Raw genomic sequence first — 23091 nt, 5'->3', positions numbered from 1 at the left:
ATATAAGTTGTTTTTTGTGGGGCCCATTTTGAAACTTAGAAAAAGAAAGAGGTTCGTTGAAGATTGTGAAACCCATTTTCTAGCAAAGGCTTACTATTTTTTCAAGAAAAATGCTACGAGGGATTTTGTTTTTAAGTTATATTTTTTAAATTACATGATGTGATGGTTAATAGTTAAATTCTAATTTTAAGGATTTAGAATTAAATCCAACAATCAGCCGTCACATCAAAGATGATGTATTCACACACACTCTTTTGTTGTTTTAATGGTATATTAATTTATTGCCCTTAATCCTGTTGTGGTCGAAAATTGAGTGAGGTTACATTAGTCTTTTTGAGCAAATGATAGTATCTACATTAAGGGATGTGAAAATGAGTTAAGTTTTATAATGGACTATTAATAATATGATTCAAATTCGTTTTTAATGAAAATCGAACCTAAGAGCCTATTACACCGTACTACTAAATGACATCAATCTTTTTCAATTGAGTGGGGGAAACACCTGTCTTTTTCTATTGAATCGGTACATTGCATCCTATAGTTAATTTACAAGGACTTCTCCATCATTGATTTGGTTTTAAGCAATTGCAACTTCCCCTCGAGAATAAAAGTATAAAACCCTTCCTTATTTTGACGATCTATAAGTCTAATGAATTTATCGCGATATATTGACTATGGTACAGCTTTATTTTATTATGGCTTTTTAAATTTGGTGCCTTTTGACAGTGAAATGATTCCGACCTTCTCGTGGGCCCGTGGCCATGTGGGGAAGGTAAAATAAAAGGAGATAAGGGGGATTTTATGTTTTATTTTTTTATCAAATATGATAATATGAGGCACTTTGACCTTCTCCAATCGAATAAGGGTCAAATGATTATGTTTAGCCATCTAATCCTGTAACAAATTATATTTTAATAAATAGTATCAATCCATATTTTATAAAGAAAACTAATGAAAATAGTTTGAAAACTTTGAGTTTTAAGGATAAGGACAAAATAAATAGTAAAGTAAACAGTACTATGATTGATTTTTTAGTGTAAAAATATAGTTTTTCGTTAAAGTGAACAGTACCGTGACCTTTTCGTTAAAACTCCTTATTTTATATCATCTTCAATCGAGGGAGCCAAAAGACCATATGCCAAACATAATTTATTATTTTAATTAAATTAATATAGTTAATTAAATTAAACTACATATTAAAATAAGATTTTTGGACATATTGGAAGATTATTGAAAGAGGTGGCCATTTGAAAATTATTGAAAAAAAATTAAGAAAAGATTATTGGAAGATAATAGAATGTGAAGAATTGAAATAAAATGAGGTAAGATAGTAGTGGAATGGTGAAAAGTATGTGAGAAATGAGTTGGGCTCATCGAGCTAGTTGGCTAGCTGGAAATGGTCAGCCCGCTGGCCTAAGGTCATCTCTAACCGAGGGCTGGCCAAATGGCTTGTTTTAACCTTCTGGCCCTCCAAGATATTAATATCTTAATGAACAGTACAAGGTCATATTTGTCTCCATCTCCAACCGAGAGTCAAATGGCCATAGGGCTTGTTTTAGCACTGTCACAAAAAACCGTCTCTAACCGATGGCCAAAGTGCCAAACATAATTTATTATTTAAAAGCTACAACTTAAATTCAAATCCAATGGCTAAGTGATATTAGCTAGCCGTTGGTAGCTGACGTCAGTAAGCCGTTGGATTTGAACCAAATTTTGTAAAATAGAAGTTATAGGAAAAAAATTGAATTTAAAAAAAATATGAACCAAATTTTGTAAAATAGAGGGTATAGGAAAAAAATAGAATTTAAAAAAAAATATGAACCAAATTTTGTAAAATAGAAGTTATAGGAAAAAAATAGAATTTAAAAAAAATATGAAACAAATTTTGTAAAATAGAAGTTATAGAAAAAAAAACTTTAAATTCATAAAAAAAAAATATTGAATACAACGGCTAGTTGACTCAACTAGCCGTTGTATTCAAATTTTTCATACTATTCGTGTTGGTTATAACCGACATGATTGCAATTAATCAAAATTATTCCTGTGTAGCCATTACTATTTGTGTCAGTTATAACCGACACTATTGCGATAAACAAAATTATTCCTGTCGGTTATATCCGACAGTTTTAAGCAAAATTCTGGCCAGGTTGGAAGGGGCCAGCCCTCTGGCCCTTTCAGATTATGTGGGGCCCACGGGGCCCACGAGCCCTCGGTTGGAGACGATTTTTGGACTATTTTCGGTCCTTTGGACCCTTCGGTTGGAGATGGCCTAATTTGGTGGTTTTGGCCCAATGGGGCCCACAAGCTCTTTGGCCTAGCCGTTGGTTAGAGACAGTTTTTGTGTCATTTCGAGCTATTTTTAGCTCTATGGCCCTTTGGCCTGGTCAGTTGGAGATGATCTTAGTATTACGGTCTAGTAATATTTTTCTTCACTTGTAAGTGAGAGGTTTTAGGTTCAATTCTCGTAAAAGGAGAATTTGAACCAGATTATTGCTAGCTCATTGTGTAGCTTAGTCTACTTTCATTCTCTTAGTGTAAATAATATCGTTTGTTAAAAAAAAGAAGGTAATATGGAACATTTTATGGTCTTTCAAATGCAAAAAACCCCATCCAGCTCCTAGCTAGTGTTTTTGCACCTTGTTGTCCCAGTCTTTAATTTTTTTTTAAATTTTTTTAACAGGTTTTATTTAGTATTTTATTTTTCTTTCTTTAAATATAACAGGTATCTCCCTACATAATGATGATAGAAGACATCCTTATTCCGCAGCCCCAGTACCCTATGAGGCGACAACATATTTTTAGTCTCTCGAATCAAATAGTATGTCAAAGCATAACCATCGACACCAGTGCATGCAAAAAATACTAACAAGTCTTATTAAGAGAACAAGAAATAAGGTAAGATCCAAAGGCACTCATGGACATTTTTGTGTGGAGTAACGGAGATGCTAAACTTGTAATTGATGGTGCTCTTGGATTTTACTTGATTTAATAAAAGAGAAAGACTTGCATGAAACTATTATTAATTTGAAAACATATTGGTAGAGAAACGAATCTTGTTGATGACACTATTACTAACCTTGGAGACTACACTATTTCCTCAGTAGTGAAAGTATTCTTTTATTTGAGTGTTTGGGTTTAGTCAGTGACAATTGACATGTAATTCAGTTCGTTAAAAGTGTTAATTTTCACTTGCACCTGAAATTCTGAGTTCGTATCCTCCTCCAATATCTTATGTTATAGAAAATGAAGATTTGTTTTTTAAAGTCGATTTTTGTTACTGGGTTTTCCTCATGCCACCTCTCATAAACATGCGTGAGATACATATCATAAGGTTTTCCTCTTCTGCCAAACCCTTCCTCTCTCTGTCTCTCTTGAGCGTTGACCAAAAGGAAAATCCTCTCTAGATCTTTTGCTAGAAGGGGATGGTGGAGGGCATCATGGCAGACAAGTGTCTATGCCATGAGGTCAACCTTATTTTTCAATGTTTTAAAGTTTAATTATTAGAAACAACTAGGAATACGGTCGTCTAACGATATTTTTTCTTTAATTGATAAGTAAAAAAATTTCAAATTCGACTCACATAAGTAATAATGATGTATTATATTTGTGTTGAATTTGATACTTAGTTAGTGATTGGTCACTTATGCAGCCTAACCCAATCCTCCTCCACTTCGATGTACAATATCGTTGAAAAAAAAAGTTTAAACTATTATAAGTGAAAACAATGCATGATACCACTTCATACTACAGTTTAGTAGTATTTCTCTTCACTTGTAAGTGTAAGATTTTAGGTTCAATTCTTTCCAAAGGTGATTTTGAACAACATTATTGTTAGCCAATTAAGAGGCTTAACCTACTCCTCCACATCTTTAGTGTACATACTATCTTTTCTCACAAAAAAAAAAAAAAAAAAAAACAGTAATAGACGAATCGCTACTAATATTAAAAAGTTTGGTCAATCGACTTATTTCACAAAAAAAATGGAAAAAATGGAAAGAAAAAAAAAAGTCTTTTCAACATTATTTTTCTCACAACCACAACAAATGACCTAGTAATAAGGATGTGGACTGTAACTCTCCAATAAAACAAAGAAATTGTGGAAGGTCTTGGATTTGATGCTCCGAGCTAGTGAGTCTGCTTGACCGTGGCCACATGAAGGGTGAAATTCCTCGTAACCTCTTCAAAACGAGAAATGATAGATAACCGTAATTTGTTACTAATTATTTCTTTTAAATAATAATAATAATAATAATAATAGTTTTTCTATCTGAATGGTCGGCGATTGCCATTATCTATATTTAATGACATACAGCAGAAAGACGAGGTGTTTGCCCTGTTCGTTTTTCTTTCATGTCCTTTTCACTTCTTTTGGTCGAGGTATGTGGTTGTGGGTCTGCCATTTGTTCAACCACATGTTAATGATGGCATCAGCCAAGTTGGTACTTATTCTTGTCACCCTTTCATATAGCACTGTTAAGAAGAGGTTTTTGGGGGCACTTATTATGGGAGACGGATTGTCTGCCTCCCATTTCCATATTCTCTCCATATTTTTCTATTTGTGTGATCACGATTAAGTCACATTAATATTTTATATTTCTATTACTTTTTATTTTATTATTTCTATAAAATGTTGATGTGACTTAACCGTGATCACACATCACAGAAGGGCATGAAAAAAATATGAAAATAGGAGGGCAAACAATCTATCTTCCTTATTATGTATCACAATATAAATACCGACATATAAAAATATACTTTAAAAGTGAGATATAACAATTTTTATATTGTAACACGTTATACATCTCATTGTATTTCGAATATACATAAAAATTTCTCTACGTAAATGACTTCGTTATATTCTATTTACTGTACGTATGTGGGTCCATTACAATTTCCATTTTATATCTCAAAATCACATATTTCTATTGGAGATGCTTTAATTAGAATGGACAACACTTTCTTGTGAGACACAATTTCTGATGCATAAAATATCATTTATATACCAATCAAAGAGTATTGGATTATCCTTTCAATCCTAATATTTTTTTTAATCAAATATATTATCGACACTAAATGGGTGAAAGGGGTAAGCTAAGCCTTACAATATACAAATCTTAATGTAGTTCAAATTTATTTTTAGCAAGAATCGAATTTCAGACATTTTATTTACACATGAAAAAAAAAATATTAAATCGTAATACTAAATGAGTTCCTTTCATCCTACTCAGAAACCAATAATTCAAAAAGAAGAAAAAGAAAAGGTCACCATCAACCATGAGACGGTGAACAAAAATAACTTCTCATGCATGGAAATATCATGGTATTACATTTTCTTTAACAATTATATACCATGATATGTTATCTTATTAGGAAAAACGATAATATCATGATATATTGCAATAAAGTATAGGAATATTTATCCTTTCACGGTTTCACCCAACTTTGAGAATAATAATGCGAAAGATAGGGAAAAAGAAGAGGTCATCGTCAACAATGAGAGAGAGAGAGAGAGAGAGAGAGAGAGAGAGAGAATGAGAGAGGCTGAATTATTTGGACCAGAAATGCATACAGGAAGGGACAAAATACGGTGTTCGCCTCTTGATTAGGACTTTGGCCCATGCCTCTCAAAATCTTGGGGTGTGAAATGCTAGGAGACCTCTCAAAGGCAGGATTTTTTTTATGAATTCTCCGCAATTTTGTGTTTTTTGGCACAATATATTATAGGTTTTTTTTTTGATAAAAATTGTCATTTAAATTAGCATAACTTCTCATTTTGATTTCTGAGATTTAAAACCGATAGAAGTGTGTTCCTAAGTTTGTCTACCATCAATCATTTTGTTTTTCTGTAAAAAATTTTGTTAAACAACTACCAAAATAACAAAAATACCCTCAGTATTTGTTGATTTGCTCCCTGAACTTGTATGGAGTTACCAATTTCCATCTTCAACTTTAATTTTAGCCGATTACCCCCTGAACTTTTATAATTAGCCAATTCCCCCTTGAACTACAATTTTAGCTGATTATCCTCATGAACATTTATAAATAGCCAATTTCCTCTGGCATTAGATTTTAAAAACTTTCATTTAATTTGGCATTAGATTTTAAAAACTTTCATTTAATTTTTCATCCATCCAATTTCCCATCATTTTTGCCCTCATACAGGTGTAATGTGTTGTTTTCGTGATCAAGATGGATGAAAAATTGGATTAAAAACTTTAAAATCTAACACCAGGAAGGAAGTTGGCTATTTATAAAAGTTCAGGAGGGTAATCGGCTACAATTAAAGTTCAGAAGGAAAATTGGCAGCTCCATACAAGTTCAGGAGGCAAATCGACGTATATGCCTTTAATAAACAATGGGCCAAAATGATTTGACAAAAACTGAGGATGTTTTTATCATTTTATCCTTATTTAATAGAGATTTTTTATGGTATGATCAAAATGATAGATGGTAGGCAAATTCAATGACAACATCTATCAATTTCAAATATTAGAAACCATTTTGGCTAAAAAACTTAGTTTTTAATGTTGGCACATAAATTAATGTTAAATTGTGAGATGACAAAGAATCTACAAAAAGTTTATTTTTTTTAAAAAAAAAAAAAAAATGGACAACTGGTGGCAAGCCATAGTTATCCACTCATTCCGGGAGCTGGGAAAGACTCAAAAGACATTTCAGCCTCTCCCTGGCTACAAGTTTGGCTTCCTCACCAACATTAGGTTTCGAACCCGAGACATCCAATTTTTTGTTTTAATGAAACCTTGTAATCCATCCTTTATCATTGTATTCCTAGCTCGTGATTCGACAAAAAAATTATTAAGAATTTCATTTTTAAAAGAATCGTCTTAGCATTTATCTTCTACAAATTCAGCCAAATTCTAATTAAAAGTCGCAGAGAAACGGACGAAGTCATAGTTGGAAATATCTAAGGAAAGGAAACGAGTCAACCACAATGCGGATTAGCTTTAAGAAAATTTGTAACTAATGGACTAAACCATGTTTCCAGATGCAACTCCACGGAATATTCCTTATCAAGGACACCCCTTGCACACGACAAATACGACCAAGACTACGAATTTTGGTGCCATGTAATGCGTTCCAGTGGAACTGGTAGCCTTTTGTTTTTCGTAATCGATAAGATAAGAAGAGCCTATCACAATTAAGTATCGAATTTATTATGGTGTGTAATTTTTACATTTGTATAAGTAGAGGTGAGTACAACCAAATACGAAATTAGTTTATAATGGTGAACTCATATTTTATCGAATTTTAAATCAAAAAATTAATATGATTATCATGTCTATTTATATGACTCAAGTGACTTTTGATCAACAACTTTTAAAGTTACGTTTCATAGATTACAATTGTTGAACAAATATAAGTTATAATTACGTATAACAAAAAGTCCAGTAACTTGTCTCATTCATAACAAGTTTAATAAATTATTATTAGTTTATTGTGCAGTTTAGGTTAACCTTCTTAATATCCTGTGCAGGATTGGAATCGTTGAAGGTTTTGTTGAGGGAGGATGGACTTCTAGGCAGGCTAATAGAAGTGGGCCCACATGTTATACCTTAGGAACAAGGTAACCTATGAATGCTTGTTTTGATGATAAGTCAAATCTACCGGTTTCTTAATCGAGAGCCACACAAATTTTTTATCTTTGCAGAATCCTTATTAGTCACCTTCATTGTTTTCGTTTGAATTTATCTAATTTGACGGCAAAAAATAAATAATGTTTGTATGTGAAGAAAAATGATGTGGAGGCGTAATTTTTATTTTTTGTACAACTAACTACCTTGAGGCCACAATTAAATTGTGCCCAACAATCAGTTTTGGTCTAAAATTTGTGTGTTTTTTTATCTCATAAGAACTCAATGCTATTAGTAGTAAACCGCCTTTATATTGGTACCCTTCCATCTCGGAACATGCATTCCCTATAACCAAAACTCTTATTTGTGTTCACCTTAATGTGCTCTACTTTTATCGTAGTTACTATACGCTCATTTGGCAATAACGCTAGACTATATTGGACATGTGATGGGTGTCTATAGGGAATGCTCAAATGGTTATGGCTTGAGAAGAAATTTAGCAAGACTGATAGACTAGAATAGCTCTCATACGGAGCGAGACTGTGTAGGGTTGTATGAGACCGAACCATAAGGGGCTCATACCTTTGTGATCAAAGCACCATTACACAAGTTTTTCTCATCCACTCAGAAGGTCAACTGGCTAATTGTTTTTCTTTTGTTTGTTTGCTTACGTGGTGCAAATTTCACATCCACCTCAGCATGGACAGGGGCATACGCGTGCCACGTAAGCAACAAGCATCTGGCTAGCGAAAATGTATTAACAAAATTAATTTGTGCACAATACAGATAGACTTTGTTTTTGTTTTTCCTCTTTGAAAAGGAGACCAGCTGGTGGCTCAGTCCACCAACTGGTGGCTCAGTCCACCTTTCGAGGGACGGGGGGACCAGAAATTGATCCAAATAGTTGATAGGTTAATAATATTTCTCTTCACAATTGAACAAATTCAAATTTCCTGTCTCAATTAGTTGTTAAAGGAGGGTTATTTGTGCGCCCATGCTAAACAAGATAAGTGCTTCTATTTGCTGGGCTACATAAAGAGAATTCAATGGGCTGCCTTGGGCCCATAATTGGGCATATGTCCCCCACTAACCCCATTGCCTAACCTTATTTATTTATTTTATAAATATTTTTATTCAATGCGAAATTGTGTTTTTTTTTTTGAACAAACGATATTATTTACACTAAAGGAGAGAGAAATAAGCTTAGTCTCACAATGGCTAGCAATAATATGATTCAAATTCACCTTTGACGAGATCGAACCTAATAGAAATAGCATCCTCTAGTGGTGTCTCCTTTAGAATAAAATCTTTATGGCTCTCTCCTTACCCTACGAGAGATTCTAATATAATAATTGGTTGTATAAAACAATATTAATACAGATATATTCTGGTTACACCCTACAATTTAACCTTTCCTAACCCATCCATTTGTTAATCTAAACTATCTCTTCGCTCCTCTCCCCACTTTTCTGCTACATACATCCACCACGCATCTTGTAAGAAATCTATCTTGTTAGTAGTTTACCTATAAAAAAATGTTAAAGGTTTCGTATAATTAAAGAAATATTTTAAATTCCCACAAAAAAAGTGCTGCTATGTCCACTACATTGTCTTTTTTTTTTTTACCCACCTTATTTTTCCACACCTCATGGAAAGTTAAAAGATAACACACTCTTTCTCACCCATCATTATTTCAAAAATACTCTTTTTTTGTGTCAAATGGTAGATTTAATTCAATCAAGTCTAATTAAGAAGTTCACATGCTCACCAAGAATCTTAAAATGAAAATCAGGACTAATAAATTCCCAAATAAACGTTTCTCCTACATATTGCATGAAAACTGCAACAGTATGCGATGCTCTGTTGGTTTCTCGATGACAAAACACAAACTCTACATATTCCATCTAAAATACCCCTTCATGTATCAACTTCAAAAACCATTAACTTGTCTTTTAGAAAAAAGGGAAAAAAAAGAAATGGAATTGCTTATCTGTTATGTTTCAAAAGAAAACTTTTCACTGTAAACACTTCCAACATTTAGCACAAAAGCATAATTATATAAGGTTAAAAGTATAATCATCAACAAACGTAATTTTAACATCAAGCATAAGTGGAAATATCATCTTCAATGAACAATCATATGAACAGACGTGAAAAAATTAAAAAATATATATGATTTGAACATGTTTTTATTACATTTTTAATGGAAACGTTATCTTCTATCTCTTCAATAGAAACATCAACTTCTACCACTTCGATAGAAATGTCGTCATCTACTTCTTTAATGAAAACATCATCTTCTAAGTCCATTTTCTTGTTGTTTTCTCTGAATAAAAGGAGATAGAAAGATGAGTTACGGTCTAAGGGTAGATAAATCGTTTTTGGACAGAGAGCGAGAGTTAGAAGTGCGCATCGTTATATATTTTTTAGGAAATTATTATCGACACTCTCAAATTCTCATTGTGTACTCCAAACACTCTATAGTTAAAAAAGAAAAACACACTTGTAAAACTAATAAAATCTTTAAAATGTTAATAATGTTGTAGCCTATTTTATCTGACAAGGTTAAAGGGGGCCGACGGCAAGGTAGAGAGATTGAGAGAGATGTGTTTGTAGAATGGTACGAGAATGTGTCTGTTATCCCTCCTACATAGTGCCTTTTTTTATAGTAGTAAAATGAGAGAAGAAATTCCTTCATCCCCAAGGAATACAAGTTGTAATAGGAAATGATAACTAGAATCAAATCTAATCTAGGATTTACACAATCACATATGAACTAGGAAAGTTTACAACACTCACCCCTTAAGTGTGTAAATACTCAAGGTAGATTTAACATCATGCAGAAGTTGAGGAAGTCGACTCGTCGACACTGATTCTAAGGAACAACTCTTATTCTCAATAAGGTAGGAACTTTCATAAGTAAGTGAGTCTCACTAAAAAAAAAAACCCTAAGGCTATGGCAAAAACCCAAGTAGGGACAAAATCCATAGTCTAAGGAAAAATGTTTGAGAAATGCAAAGTCAAAAGAAACGTTTACGAGACATCATCAGGGATATGACTACCCCATGGTGGGTGCCTCGTTAAAACCTAGTTAGGTAGCAAAAACCTAGTGGGAAAAATGATCCTAATCGTAGGGAAAACGAGTACATTAAGATCAAATAAGTATCTTTAGGATACTCCCCTTGAGTTTGACACAATTCCAAAGAGAAATAGCAATGTTACAACTCAGAAAGTTTACGCATACCAATTTCATGAACAAGCTTTTGAAACGTCGTTTTCGACAGTGATTTGGTGAAGAGGTCGGCTAGATTGTCTTATGAACGGATTTGCGTAACTTCAATCTTCTGATGCTCTTGTTGTTGATGTGAAAAGAAGAACTTCGACGCAATGTGCGTGGTGTTGTCGCATTTGATGTAACCCTTCTTGAGCTGTTCGATGCATGCTGCGTTGTCTTCAAAGATCGTCGTCAGGACATCAACGGCGGGATAAAGAGAAGCTTCGAATATGGTCCACTACTGCTCTCAACCAAAAGCATTCTCGAGTTGCTTCATGTAAGGCGAGAATTTCAGCATGGTTAGACGAAGTGGCAACTAAGGTCTGTTTAGTTGACCTCTAAGAGATTGTGGTGCCTCCAACGGTAAAGACATAACCCATTTGAGAATGTGCTTTGTGCAGATTAGACAAGTAACATGCGTCGACATAACCAACAAGGCAAGAATTGACTCCAAAAGCAAGGGTGCGACATCACTCGAGGATCCGTAGAGATAGAACAAGCGCAGATCCATAGTACCCTTAAGGTAATGGAAGATGTCTATCACGCCAGTCCAATGTCTATGTGTTGGTGCATTATTGTATCTTGTCAAAAGATTAACAACAAAGGAAATGTCGAGTCTGGTGCATTAAGCTAAGTACAATAAAGCGCTTATCGCACTTAGATAAGGAACTTCAGGCTCCAAAATCTCTTCATCATCCTTATTCGGACAGAAGGGATCTCGTTTTGCATCTAGCGATCGAACGATCATAAGAGTACTCAAAGGCTTCACTTTATCCTCATCAAAGCGGCTCAACACCTTTTGGGTGTAATTTGATTGATGTACTAGGATTTCATCCGAACAATGCTCTATCTCAAGGCCAAGACAATATTGAGTCTTACTTAGATCTTTCATCTCAAATTCCGACTTCAGGTGCGCGGCAGTTCTCGCGAGCTCTTCAGGAGTTCCAATGAGATTCATGTCATCGACATATACTGCAACAATCGCAAATCAGGAATGTTACTTCTTAATGAACACACAAGGGCATAGTTCGTTATTCACATATCCCTGACTAGTCATATATTCACTTAGATGGTTATACCACATTCTTCCGGATTGCTTCAAACCGTAGAGTGAACATTTCACCGAATTGAAAGTGTGTTCCAGGGTTTGAAAATATTTAAGCTAGTTAATGTAAGTCATTCAAGAATTTTCATATAATTTTCCATATCAAGATACCAATAGAGATACGCGGTTACTACGTCCATCAGCTGCATACTCAGTTTTTCGGAAACTACCAAACTGATAAGGTAGCGAAAAGTAATCACATCCATAACAAGTGAGTAAGTTTTGTCATAGTTAATCCCGGGGTGTTATGAGAAGCCTTGTGCAATAAGACAAGCTTTGTAACGCAAAATTTCGTTCTTCTCACTACGTTTCCGAACGAAAACCCACTTTTGGCCAACGGACTTCACATGTAGAGGAGTAAGAGTTACAGGTCCAAACACCTTACATTTCACAAGCGAATCAAGTTCAACTTGGATTGCTTGTTTCCAGTTTGACCAATCAGTTCTACGTCGACATTCATCAACGGAATGCGGTTCAATGTCATCGCTCAACATGATCTCAGTAGCTACTGCATATGCTAATGCATTGTCGACAGTCATCTTATTTCTACGCCACACATCATCTAAACTAGCATCATAGACCAAAATCTCACGATTTTTAGGAGGAAGATTCATCTCTTCAAGGACGCTTCCATAATCTAGAATTTCCTCATGAGTTGGATAGAATGAGTAAGCGACAGCCGGATTCACGGTAGGTTCTTTAGGACCTTATATCATGGTTTTCTTATTCCCAAGGTGTGAATCATTTGAACCAAGGGGTCTGCCATGCTTTTGTGTAGGGGTAAATGATTAGCTAGCCGCTAATGTACGTGGATCACCAAGATTGGCGTCGTGGGCCTCCAGGAGGCAAGTTCGTCATACATTTGGTATATCCATCTTTGCAGTCGTATTCACAGCGGAATATATGATCTTATCACGCAAGCTAGATCGGTGAAAACATCTGGCATACTCTGAGCTATGCTGTGGAGATCTAATATGCGCTGTGTGGAGCCAAAAATAATCATAAGGCGACACATGGATTTTTGGATAAAGGAGGACAAAAATACCCTTGAGGCATACTGGGATTCCTACGCATGAGCAGCGGGCAATCATCCCTCAACCAAGTCAAAATTTCCCAAAGAATGTAACAAATTCAAAATTATTTCATCATTCCTCATTCCATATTCTTTACAAAGCAATCAGTCTATAACCTTCAAAACATTCCATAAAAATTAGGTTAATTGGTTAATTAATGGATTTATTTCCTAATTAATCCATTAATCACCAATTAATCACCCATTATACCAATTAATCACCCATTACACAAATTATCACCCATTACACACCAAAAATACCCAAAGGGCCGGCCACATTTTCTCTAAAAGGGACCGGCCATGCTCTATATATTGAACCCTATTTTTCTCTAAAAAGCTAGGTATTCACTCTGGCTAAAATTCTCCAAAACTCTCAAATGCTTTTCTCTCTAAATTCTAACTTTGGCATCGGAGTTTCTTCGGCCAAAGTCCCCTCATTCATCGTGGGTGCATGAGGCTCTTGGCCTTGACCTAAGGTGTTATTTTTTTTGTAGGTGCAATTTTGTCCAAGATCAAGGAGGAAGAAATTTGCATCCACACGCTACACTTCAGTTTCAGATTGAGCGATGCAGAGATCTAAATGAGACAAAGTGGGAGTCGTCCACGATAATTCACGTCATTCTTCAGGAACGTTGATGTTCTTATCTCCCTCTAACGACTGGAAGACTGTCTCATAGAAGTAACAATCCGCAAAACGAGCGGTAAACAGATTGCCTGTCCAAGGTTCTAAGTAATGAATAATCGAAGGAGAATGACATTCGACATCGATTCATATCCTTCGCTGAGGCCCTATTTTTGTACGTAAGGGTAGCGAGATCGGCATATAGACCACATAACTAAAAAACGAGCAGATGCGATATGTCGGGTTTGTATCTGGTAACCAACTAAAGGGCATTAAATGGTTGTGTCGCAATAGGCCTTAGGTGGACCAACTTTGTTGCATGCAATATTGCATGGCCCCAAGCAGCGATCAGGAGCTTAGTACATATGATCGACGATCGAGCAATCATTTGTAAGCGCTTAATGAAAGCCTCTGCCAGGCTATTCTGGGTGTGAACATGGGGTACAAGATGTTCAACTTCAACCCCAACCCACATGCAATAGTCATCAAAAGTTTTAGATGTGAATTCTCCACCATTATCCAATCGAGATGTTCAACTTCAACCCCAACCGACATGCAATAGTCATCAAAAGTTTTAGATGTGAATTCTCCACCATTCTCCAATCGAATGGTGTGGAGAATGCAGTGTTCCCTATGGACAACGAGTACACGTGTGACCAATGTGTGGAAGTGTCAACCAAAACCATAAAGTATCTAAATGGTCCGTAAGAAGGGTAAATCGGTCCATAAATGTCCCCCTGAATCCGTTGTAGAAAAATAGGATGATTCAAATGAATCTTGTCATAAGAATGCTTAGTAATAAGCTTTCCCATAAAACATGTTTGCCATGCGGTTCCTTAGATCGAACCTAAACTTCTAGTTAGTGGATGCTCGTGTGATGATTTTAGGATTCGGGGCATTGCTATTTGTCCAGGATGTCCCAAACGATCATGCCAAAGTTTAATTTAGTGCGTGGTCCCAGTAATAGGGCCGGCCACATAGTGGCATTCTATGGGGCGTATGGTTGTAGTATACAGATCACTCGGGATACGCTCCATCTTCTTTAGAATATGTTTCTGGCCATATTTGTAGGAAGTTATGCACAGAAATTCAACTTCGTTTTCTACGTGGGTTTCAGCGTGGTAATTGTTATCTCTAATATCCTTGAAATTTAACAATGTTCTTCTGGAACGTGGAAAATAGAGTGCCTCAACAATGGTCAAGATTGTACCATTGGACAACATTATACGTGCCTTACCGTATCCTTCTATCAGGTTGGATGAGCTTGAGAAGGTTGTCAGAGATGGATCTTAGGTATGAAGTTAGTGAAATAGATGTGTTCATGCAATACACTGTGCATGGATGCATTATCTGCTAGACAACTAACTTCCCCACTAGTCATACCTAGAATGAAAAATTAATTTGAATTGGTCATATGCATAAAAGTTCTAAAAACAAATAGCAATTTGAAATAATTTCATTTATTCAAGGATGGTAATTAATTAAAACTTAATATCCAAAAACAAATCACCAACAAATAATCCAAACATAAAGGAAAATTGTTTAAAAATCAACAAAAAAAAAACAAAGGGGGGGTTTGACCACTAGGTGGAATTAGGCCCCATTGTGCAATTTTAACTAAAAAAATAGTTTATATCTAAAATTCTAATCTTCCATAGGGGTGGTATCCTATTGAAAGTCAGAAACCTCCATCTTTGTAGTCTCCAGTTCGTCTACTTGCATGAAGTTTGATTCAAACTTCTTACGACGAGAATGATATTCAGCTACAACCTTTTAGGGAGCTCGACAAACACATGACCAATGGTCATTTGAACCACAGCGATAACACATGTTCGCATCCATGGTTTCAGGTGCTTAGCCTTTATTCTTGAAGTTTGGGGCCTTGTGAGTGAGGTTTGAGCGCTTATGGGCTTTGTTTCCTCCCTTGGATGGCCCTTGACTCTGTTGACCTTCGCGAGGTGGTTTCTAGCCGCCCCTACCACGTCTCTTTTGGCATTTTGGGGGTTGGTTTGTGCTATAATGTGCTTCAGGCACAATGGTCGCTCCAGTAGGTCAAGCTTGATAATTCTTCATCAACAGCTGGTTCTGCTTTTCAGCAAGAAGTAAAATAGAGATCAAATTCGAGAACTTAGTGAACTTCTGAGCTCTATATTGTCGTTGCAGGACAATATTAGAAGCAGAGAAGGTCGAATAGGTCTTCTTCCGGAGATCCTCTTCAGTCAAAGTTTCGTTACAAAACTTGAGAAGTGATCGGATTCGACAAACTTCAAAATTATATGCATTCACAGACTTAAAGTCTTGGAAGTGTATATGCTGCCAGTCATGTCTTGCTTCAAGCAAGAGCATGTCCTTTTGGTGATCAAAACAATCAACCAAAGCGACCTATATTGCACGTGGAACCTTATTAGCAAGATATTCAGTTTGCAGAGCATCATGGATATGTCTTTAGATGAAGATCATAGCAGTGACTTTTTCAGCTTCTCTAACAGGATTGTCCATTTCTTCTTCAATGGCGGGACACAAGTTCTTTGCAGTGAGTTGGAGCTTCACCTCTTGGACCCACCTGAGGTAGTTTCTTCCAGAGACCTCTAAAGTGGTGAAGTCGAGTTTGTTCAAATTTGACATGTTCCTATCACAAAATAAGTGGACAAGATGTGGTTAGTGTAATGGAGAAAAAAATCAATCAATTCACATAGAAGTAGAACATACAGGTTCTAATAGACATGTATTGGTTTAATTTTGCATGAAAAAGCTTTGGGTTTTCATGGGTGATGATTTTAAAGAAAACTTCAGGTTTTCAAACAAGGCATGTTTATAAGAAACTTCAGGTTTCAAAATAATTATGAACTTCAGGTTCATATGTTCCTGTATGCAAACATAAATATATACACAGAAATATGCAACAAAAATATGCAAATAGAACTTTAGGTCTATAATTATAATTGAATTAATTATTTGGACTTCAGGCCAAATTTAAAGTGTGGTGAAAAATATAAAACCCAAATTATTTAAAAATATTAAATTATCGAAGGTTGGGGCCAAAAATTGGACCAAAGCCCACGGGTGGGCTGAGCAAAAACGGTCCGTGTGACCTAGGCCCAAAAATTGGGCTGGGGTGTCTTGGGTGCAAGCTGCAGGCCCACGGGTAGAGACCGGCCAATGGTATGAGCTGTTGCAGGTGAGCCCAAGGGCCAAATTTATTTATTTGTTTCACACGAGCCAGAGGAAACGGTTAGGCCCAAAAGGGTGGCCCAGACAATGCTGGATCGTATATGACGCGATGCATAACTAGAATCAAATATAATAGGAAATGATAACTAGAATCAAATATAATCTAATATTTACACAATCATATATAAATTAGAAAAGTTTACAACAAATAACAATTTTTATCTGTCTTTTACAAATGGGCAAATTTATAATTAAAAATTTTATTAAAAATGAATGGGGAGTTGGGTGAGAGGAAGAGTAAATATAAATCCAAAATCCACGGCGCGGAAAGGTACACGTTTGAAAAATCAGCCAATTGGAAAACCTTATTTACTCCCAAAACCCATCTTCCATTGGTCGCAAAGGAGAGAGAAGATGTTGACCTTTTGAGATCCAAAGATCACCGCCGAGAAAACATCACAAGGCTCAAATCTTTTCTCCATTTCCAATCCGAATGCGGAAACCCCATTTCTCTGTGTAAGTTTTTCATGCATCTTCTTCTTTTCTCAGATCTGAATTGATTCGATATCTTTATCTTGCTTTGTTCGTTTACTATGGATAGCAACTATTCAGCTATCCCTAAGAAGTCGTACGTAGAATTGCAATCGCAGTATGATTCTGAAAACCCAGAAAATCTTTCAAAATCCCATTCCAAATTGTCGGATTTTGATGAGGAAAGCTTTCTAGATTCCAATAATTTGAATGGGAATGATGGCAGTGATGATTTCAGTGATAATCTTGATTTCGATATTGGTAGTTACCCTTTAATTGTTGAGGGGTCTAAGAATGGTTCTGGAATTTCCGGGGCGGTGTTTAATCTTACGACGTCGATTATTGGGGCTGGGATTATGGCTTTGCCTGCTACCATGAAGGTTCTTGGCTTGGTTTGGGGGTTTGTTTTGATAATTTTGATGGGTATTTTGTCAGAAATTAGTGTTGAATTGTTGGTGAGGTTTTCGGTTTTGTGTAAGGCATCGTCTTATGGGGAGGTGGTTCAATGTGCGTTGGGTAGGCCCTGGAGGATTGTGTCGGAGATCTGCATAATTATCAATAATGCAGGGGTGTTGGTGGTGTATTTGATAATTATGGGTGATGTCATGTCTGGTTCACTCCATCATATTGGGGTTTTCGATCAATGGTTAGGACATGGGGTTTGGGATCATCGAATGCTTCTGATTTTTGCTGTGGTGGTGGTTTGTCTGGCACCACTTTGCGCCTTGGAGAAGATTGACTCCTTGAGCTTGACTTCAGCTGCTTCGGTAGCTCTTGCAGTTGTGTTTGTTGTAGTTGCTTGTGCTATTGCGTTTATTAAGCTTGTTGAAGGGAAAATTGATTCTCCAAGGATGTCACCGGATTTTGGTTCGACCAAGGCAATCTTGGATTTGCTTGTGGTGATTCCTATCATGACCAATGCTTATGTTTGTCACTTTAATGTTCAACCTATATACAATGAGCTTGAAGGCCGGTCTCCTCAAAAGATGAATCGGGTTGGAAGGATCACAACTGTTCTTTGCATTGTGATCTATTCTTTGACAGCCATTGCAGGATATCTACTCTTTGGGAAAGATACAGAGTCTGATATTCTGACCAACTTCGATAAAGACCTTGGAATCCGTTTCAGCTCAGCACTGAATTATATTGTCAGGGTTGGGTACATTTTCCATTTGCTTCTTGTTTTCCCTGTTGTCCATTTTTCCTTGAGGCAAACAGTGGATGCCTTGGTGTTTGAGGGATCACCTCCGCTTGTGGAGAGTAGGAAGAGATGTTTCGTATTGACACTGGTTCTGCTGGGACTTATTTATTTAGGATCTACTGTGATTCCCAACATTTGGACAGCATTTAAGTTTACAGGGGCAACAACTGCCGTGTCATTGGGGTTTATATTCCCTTCCCTCATTGCTTTAAAGTTAGGTCGGAAAGGGGAAGGCTTGAGCGTTGTAGAGAAGACCTTGTCATGGTTCATGTTAGTAATGGCAGTAGCAGTCAGCATTGTTGGAATTATTGGCAATATTTATAGTCTCAGAAGCAAATCTGAATGATCCTTGTTATAAAGGTTTGAGTGTTGTTGCTTTGCACGGATTTTCGCCGGGAAGACTACCTGTATACCTGCTGGTATGCTGCCTGTCTGATCCAAACAGTCAAATGAAACCGGTGCGAGTGGATCCTTGGCCAGGAACTTAGGGGGTGGGAATATGCGTTCGGCAAGGTTGAAGGGGATGCGCTCTTGTTCCGGTTTATAATGTCTTGTATAGTTCCCAAGTTCTGAGGGATTCTGGGAGGTTGATTCAGAATTCGTGGAATGTTTGCTACCACATGTAGGTTATGTTAAGATTAATTCAAAAGTATTCACACAATTGTTACCCTTTTTGTTCCATTCCTTCCCCTCCCCACAACATTAAACACTATTGTAACAGTATGAGCAATATTTTTTCTGTTTTTGGATGATACTGTGTAAACAACCTGCTTTTTTAAGGAAATTTTTTAACATCGTTTATACGTTCGGCTTTCGGACATTGTGTCATGAATTTTTTCTTTGGCCTATTTTCTTTTCAAATGATGTCTCTGAGTTGAATATGTGAAAATGATTGCCTTAAAGATGCAATAGGCGGAAAAATGACAGTAAACAAACCCGTCAGATAGTATTAAAGCTCGAGGTATTAATATACAAGAAAGAAATCCATCATTGTTACATCCCTAATCTAATTAACATTCTGTATGAAGAAAGAAAAATATGAATAAATCATGGTTTCTGCTGAATGCTCATCCACCAAGGTCACCAATAATCACCACAAGAGCACAAACCATCTTCAAAATGGTGGAACCTATTTCCATCTCGGAGAATGATTTTGCGCTTGGCGACACTGGAGACGAATTTCATAAACGAATGGCAGTCACCGCATATTCGGAGGTTCTTCAGAATCTGAATTGGACTACCATTTGGTGTCTGCAGGATTCCATATGCAACAGCAAGTTTCTCACTGTGGTATACAAGGTCATCCTCTTTTTGCTCCTCTGCCACATCATGAAGAACAAAATTAGTATCCGGCACATAACCTGTTGCGCGGAAGCGTTTGTACAACTCATTTACTGTCAGGTTTATCTGTTTGATGTTGTCATGTGCCTTATCCCCCATTAGAAAATAGTGAACCTTATTCTTCATCTGAATCCAACTGAATCCGGGTTCTTTGGTCACTCCCCTATCTTTCATCATTTCCCTTACTTCCCGCACTTTCTCCCACATGCCTTTAGATGCATACATATTTGATAATAAAACATAGGTTCCAGATCTCCGTGTTCCCATTTGGAAAAGCCTTTCAGCCGTTCTCTGGCCAAGTTCAGTGTTTCGATGGATCCTACAGGCACCAAGAAGTGCTTCCCAAATCACAAAATCTGGTTCTACCGGCATGCTCTGAATGAGATCTTCAGATTCAGAAAGCAATCCTGCCCTACCCAGGAGATCAACCATACAGGTATAGTGATAAACCAAGGGCGTAATCCCATAATGTTGGCTCATGGAATTGAAATAAGCCCATCCTTCGTCTACTAACCCAGCATGGCTACAAGAGCATAAAAGTGCTACAAAAGTAATTTCATTCGGAGAAATCCCAGTAGTTTCCATTTGTTTGAAAACTTCGACAGCTTCTTTGCCTAATCCGTTTTGAGCAAACCCGGTCAAAACAGCATTCCAAGTGACAATATCTCGATCAGGCATCTCTTGAAAGATACAAAGGCCATCGGGGCTTCCACACTTGAAGTACATTGTTATCAAAGCATTGCACACAAACAAACATGAATCCAGTCCAAGTTTGTGTATCAAGGCATGAATCTGTTCCCCAAGCTTGGTTGCACCAAGGTATCCACAAGCACTGAGGAGGCTGGTTATTGTTGATTGGTTTGGTTTCAGTCCCCTGGATAACATTTCAAGGAACAATTTGAACGCAATATCTCCTTGTCCAGCTTGCTCATAAGCTGATATAATAGCAGACCATGACACGACATCCTGTTTTGGCATTTGATCAAAAGCTTTTCGAGCATCATCCAACATACAACTTTCTGAAACCCAAGATACTGTGTCTCTCACTCTCTTTATCCTAGAAGCTTGTGATATATCTATGGTTTTGCACTTTGCATACATGGATATCAACCCATTTCCTACGAATGAATTGAATTGGTACCTTGTTTTAATGGCAAGCGAGTGTATTTGTTTCCCCATCTCAACATCGTCAATATTTGCACATGCGAAGAGAGCACTTGTGAAATTTGAATGACTTGGTAGTACAGTGCCTGATCTATGTAGCTCAGCAAAGAGCTCCAGAGCTTCTTTGCTTTGTCCGTTCTGGACAAACCCAGAAATCATGGCTGCCCATGAAGCAGCATTTGGTACTGGAATTTTGGAAAATATATCTTTTGCTTCTTCAAGCATTCTGTTCTGGGCATACCCTGCAACCATGGCATTCCATGCAACCACAGTAGGATTTCCAATTTTATCAAATATATGCCTTGCTTCGTGAATCCTCCCATTCTGAGCATAGGCAGTTACCATCGCCGTCTGTGTACCGACACCTTTTTCAGTGTCTATCTCATACAATGCAATGGCATCATCCAACCTACCACACTGTGAAAATGCAGCAATCATTGTTGAACATGAGTAATCATTCCTTTGTGGCATTCTCACGAAAAACTTCACCGCATCTTCCAAACTTCCATTTGCTGTATAAGCATTCAATATTGCCGTGCCCACTATCACATTGATCTCACACCCTGTCTTCAAAGCCAGTACCCTTAAACTCTCAATCAACTCCAATTTGTCTAACCTCATCACAGCTGATAAGGCAGCAACTAGTATGGCCTGGTCTGGCCTCACACTGCTCCTCAACATCATCAAAAAGACCATCCAAGCCTCACGAAACGCACCTATCTCAACATAACCAGAAACCATAACCATCCAAGAGGCAATGTTCCTGTCCTCCATTTGATCAAAAAGCTCACGAGCTACATTCATCCTACCGCAACGACAGTACCCGGTAATCATTGAATTCCATGACACTATATTTCTCTCAGGCATTTGATCAAAAACCTCCCTAGCACTATTTAACAAACCATTTTGCGCATAAGCAGTAATCATAGCATTCCAAGAAACTACATTACGCTCAGGCATTGACTCAAACACCGCTCTAGCTTCATCCGCATGCCCATGTTTCGCATACCCGGATAACAAAATGGTCCAAGTTCTCACATTTTTATCTCGGAATGAATCAAAGAGCTCTTGGGCTTTGTTCAAATGCCCATTTTGGATGTACCCAGAAATCATAGTGTTCCAAGAGCCGGAGTCTCGGTGAGGCATTCGTTCAAACACTTGGCGTGCATCTGTTGCTCGGCCGAGTTGGGAGAGCCTGTGGATTTCTTTGTTGCATTGCAAGAGATGATGGGTTAGTGAAGTCGGTGAAGAGAGAGTGGAGAGCGAACGCAAGTGAGATAAATGACGATGTATCATTTGAGCATAGTCGGAGCCGTTGTAGCCTAAACCCGACAGTAACAGAAGCGAGTTTGGTTGCAAAGAAAGCAAAGAAAAAATGGGTTCTTTCTGAAAGGTTTTTACCACAAATATTTTGTGAAATTCCCGTTAAATTACAAAATCGATCGATGTCGTCCTTAAATATTAATGCGGTAAATCAATGTGTTATTTCTGATAGTGTGCACGTGTAGTGTACATGTGGACCCAACGCTTTCAATAACGAAGTGTACATGTGGAACCACGAATTCGGAAATGTCTCAGAGAGGGTCGTCTCTATGTTCCCTCTCCACTTTCATAGCCGACGACGACGACAACCATCACAAGCACCCGTCCATCACCATGGACGACATCCTCAAGGACATCTACAACTCCACCATCACCGCTGCCACAAATGACATGGACGACAACAGTCATCATTATAACTCCTTGCATTTTAGGTTCAAACCTTCCCCTTCTCTGCTTTTAGTTTAGTTTAAATAATAATGTCGCTTGTAGTAAAAGAATTAAATGATAATTGCTTGCCTAGTTAGATGCATGCATGCACACTCGTATAGTATATTAGGTTAGATGGATGCATACTGAGCATGGATAGTACTAGTTCCTTTATGTGGATGCACACATTCTGCTTCTTTCAAATAATGTATATTTACTATATAAATTTATAATCAGAACTGTTCAACTTCTTAATCTTCATTTGAAGA

The 23091-nt window shown here is 37.0% G+C and overlaps 3 protein-coding genes across 3 annotated transcripts; 1 reads left to right on the top strand and 2 right to left on the bottom strand.

Annotated features, from left to right (window-relative positions):
- Nucleotides 1-15717: 15717 nt before the first annotated feature.
- LOC137708938 (uncharacterized) lies at nucleotides 15718-16290 on the bottom strand. Its single transcript, XM_068448097.1, has 2 exons — nucleotides 16135-16290; nucleotides 15718-16047 (listed from the first exon to the last, which is right to left on the bottom strand). The coding sequence occupies exons 1-2, from the start codon at nucleotides 16288-16290 to the stop codon at nucleotides 15718-15720; spliced, it is 486 nt and encodes a 161-aa protein (XP_068304198.1).
- Nucleotides 16291-17192: 902 nt separating this feature from the next.
- On the top strand, nucleotides 17193-19369 carry LOC137708004 (amino acid transporter AVT6E). Its single transcript, XM_068446964.1, has one exon. It carries the CDS (start codon nucleotides 17430-17432, stop codon nucleotides 18912-18914), a length of 1485 nt encoding a protein of 494 aa, XP_068303065.1. The 5' UTR covers nucleotides 17193-17429; the 3' UTR covers nucleotides 18915-19369.
- A 118-nt stretch (nucleotides 19370-19487) lies between these two features.
- LOC137708003 (pentatricopeptide repeat-containing protein At1g09410, mitochondrial-like) lies at nucleotides 19488-22431 on the bottom strand. Its single transcript, XM_068446963.1, has one exon. The coding sequence runs from the start codon at nucleotides 22367-22369 to the stop codon at nucleotides 19649-19651; it is 2721 nt and encodes a 906-aa protein (XP_068303064.1). The 5' UTR covers nucleotides 22370-22431; the 3' UTR covers nucleotides 19488-19648.
- Nucleotides 22432-23091: the final 660 nt, after the last annotated feature.

The sequence above is a fragment of the Pyrus communis genome, chromosome 11, assembly GCF_963583255.1.
Source record: "Pyrus communis chromosome 11, drPyrComm1.1, whole genome shotgun sequence".
Taxonomy (NCBI): Eukaryota; Viridiplantae; Streptophyta; class Magnoliopsida; order Rosales; family Rosaceae; genus Pyrus; species Pyrus communis.
The sequence above is the reverse complement of the archived record's forward strand: the minus strand, read 5'-3'. Positions and strand labels throughout refer to the sequence as shown.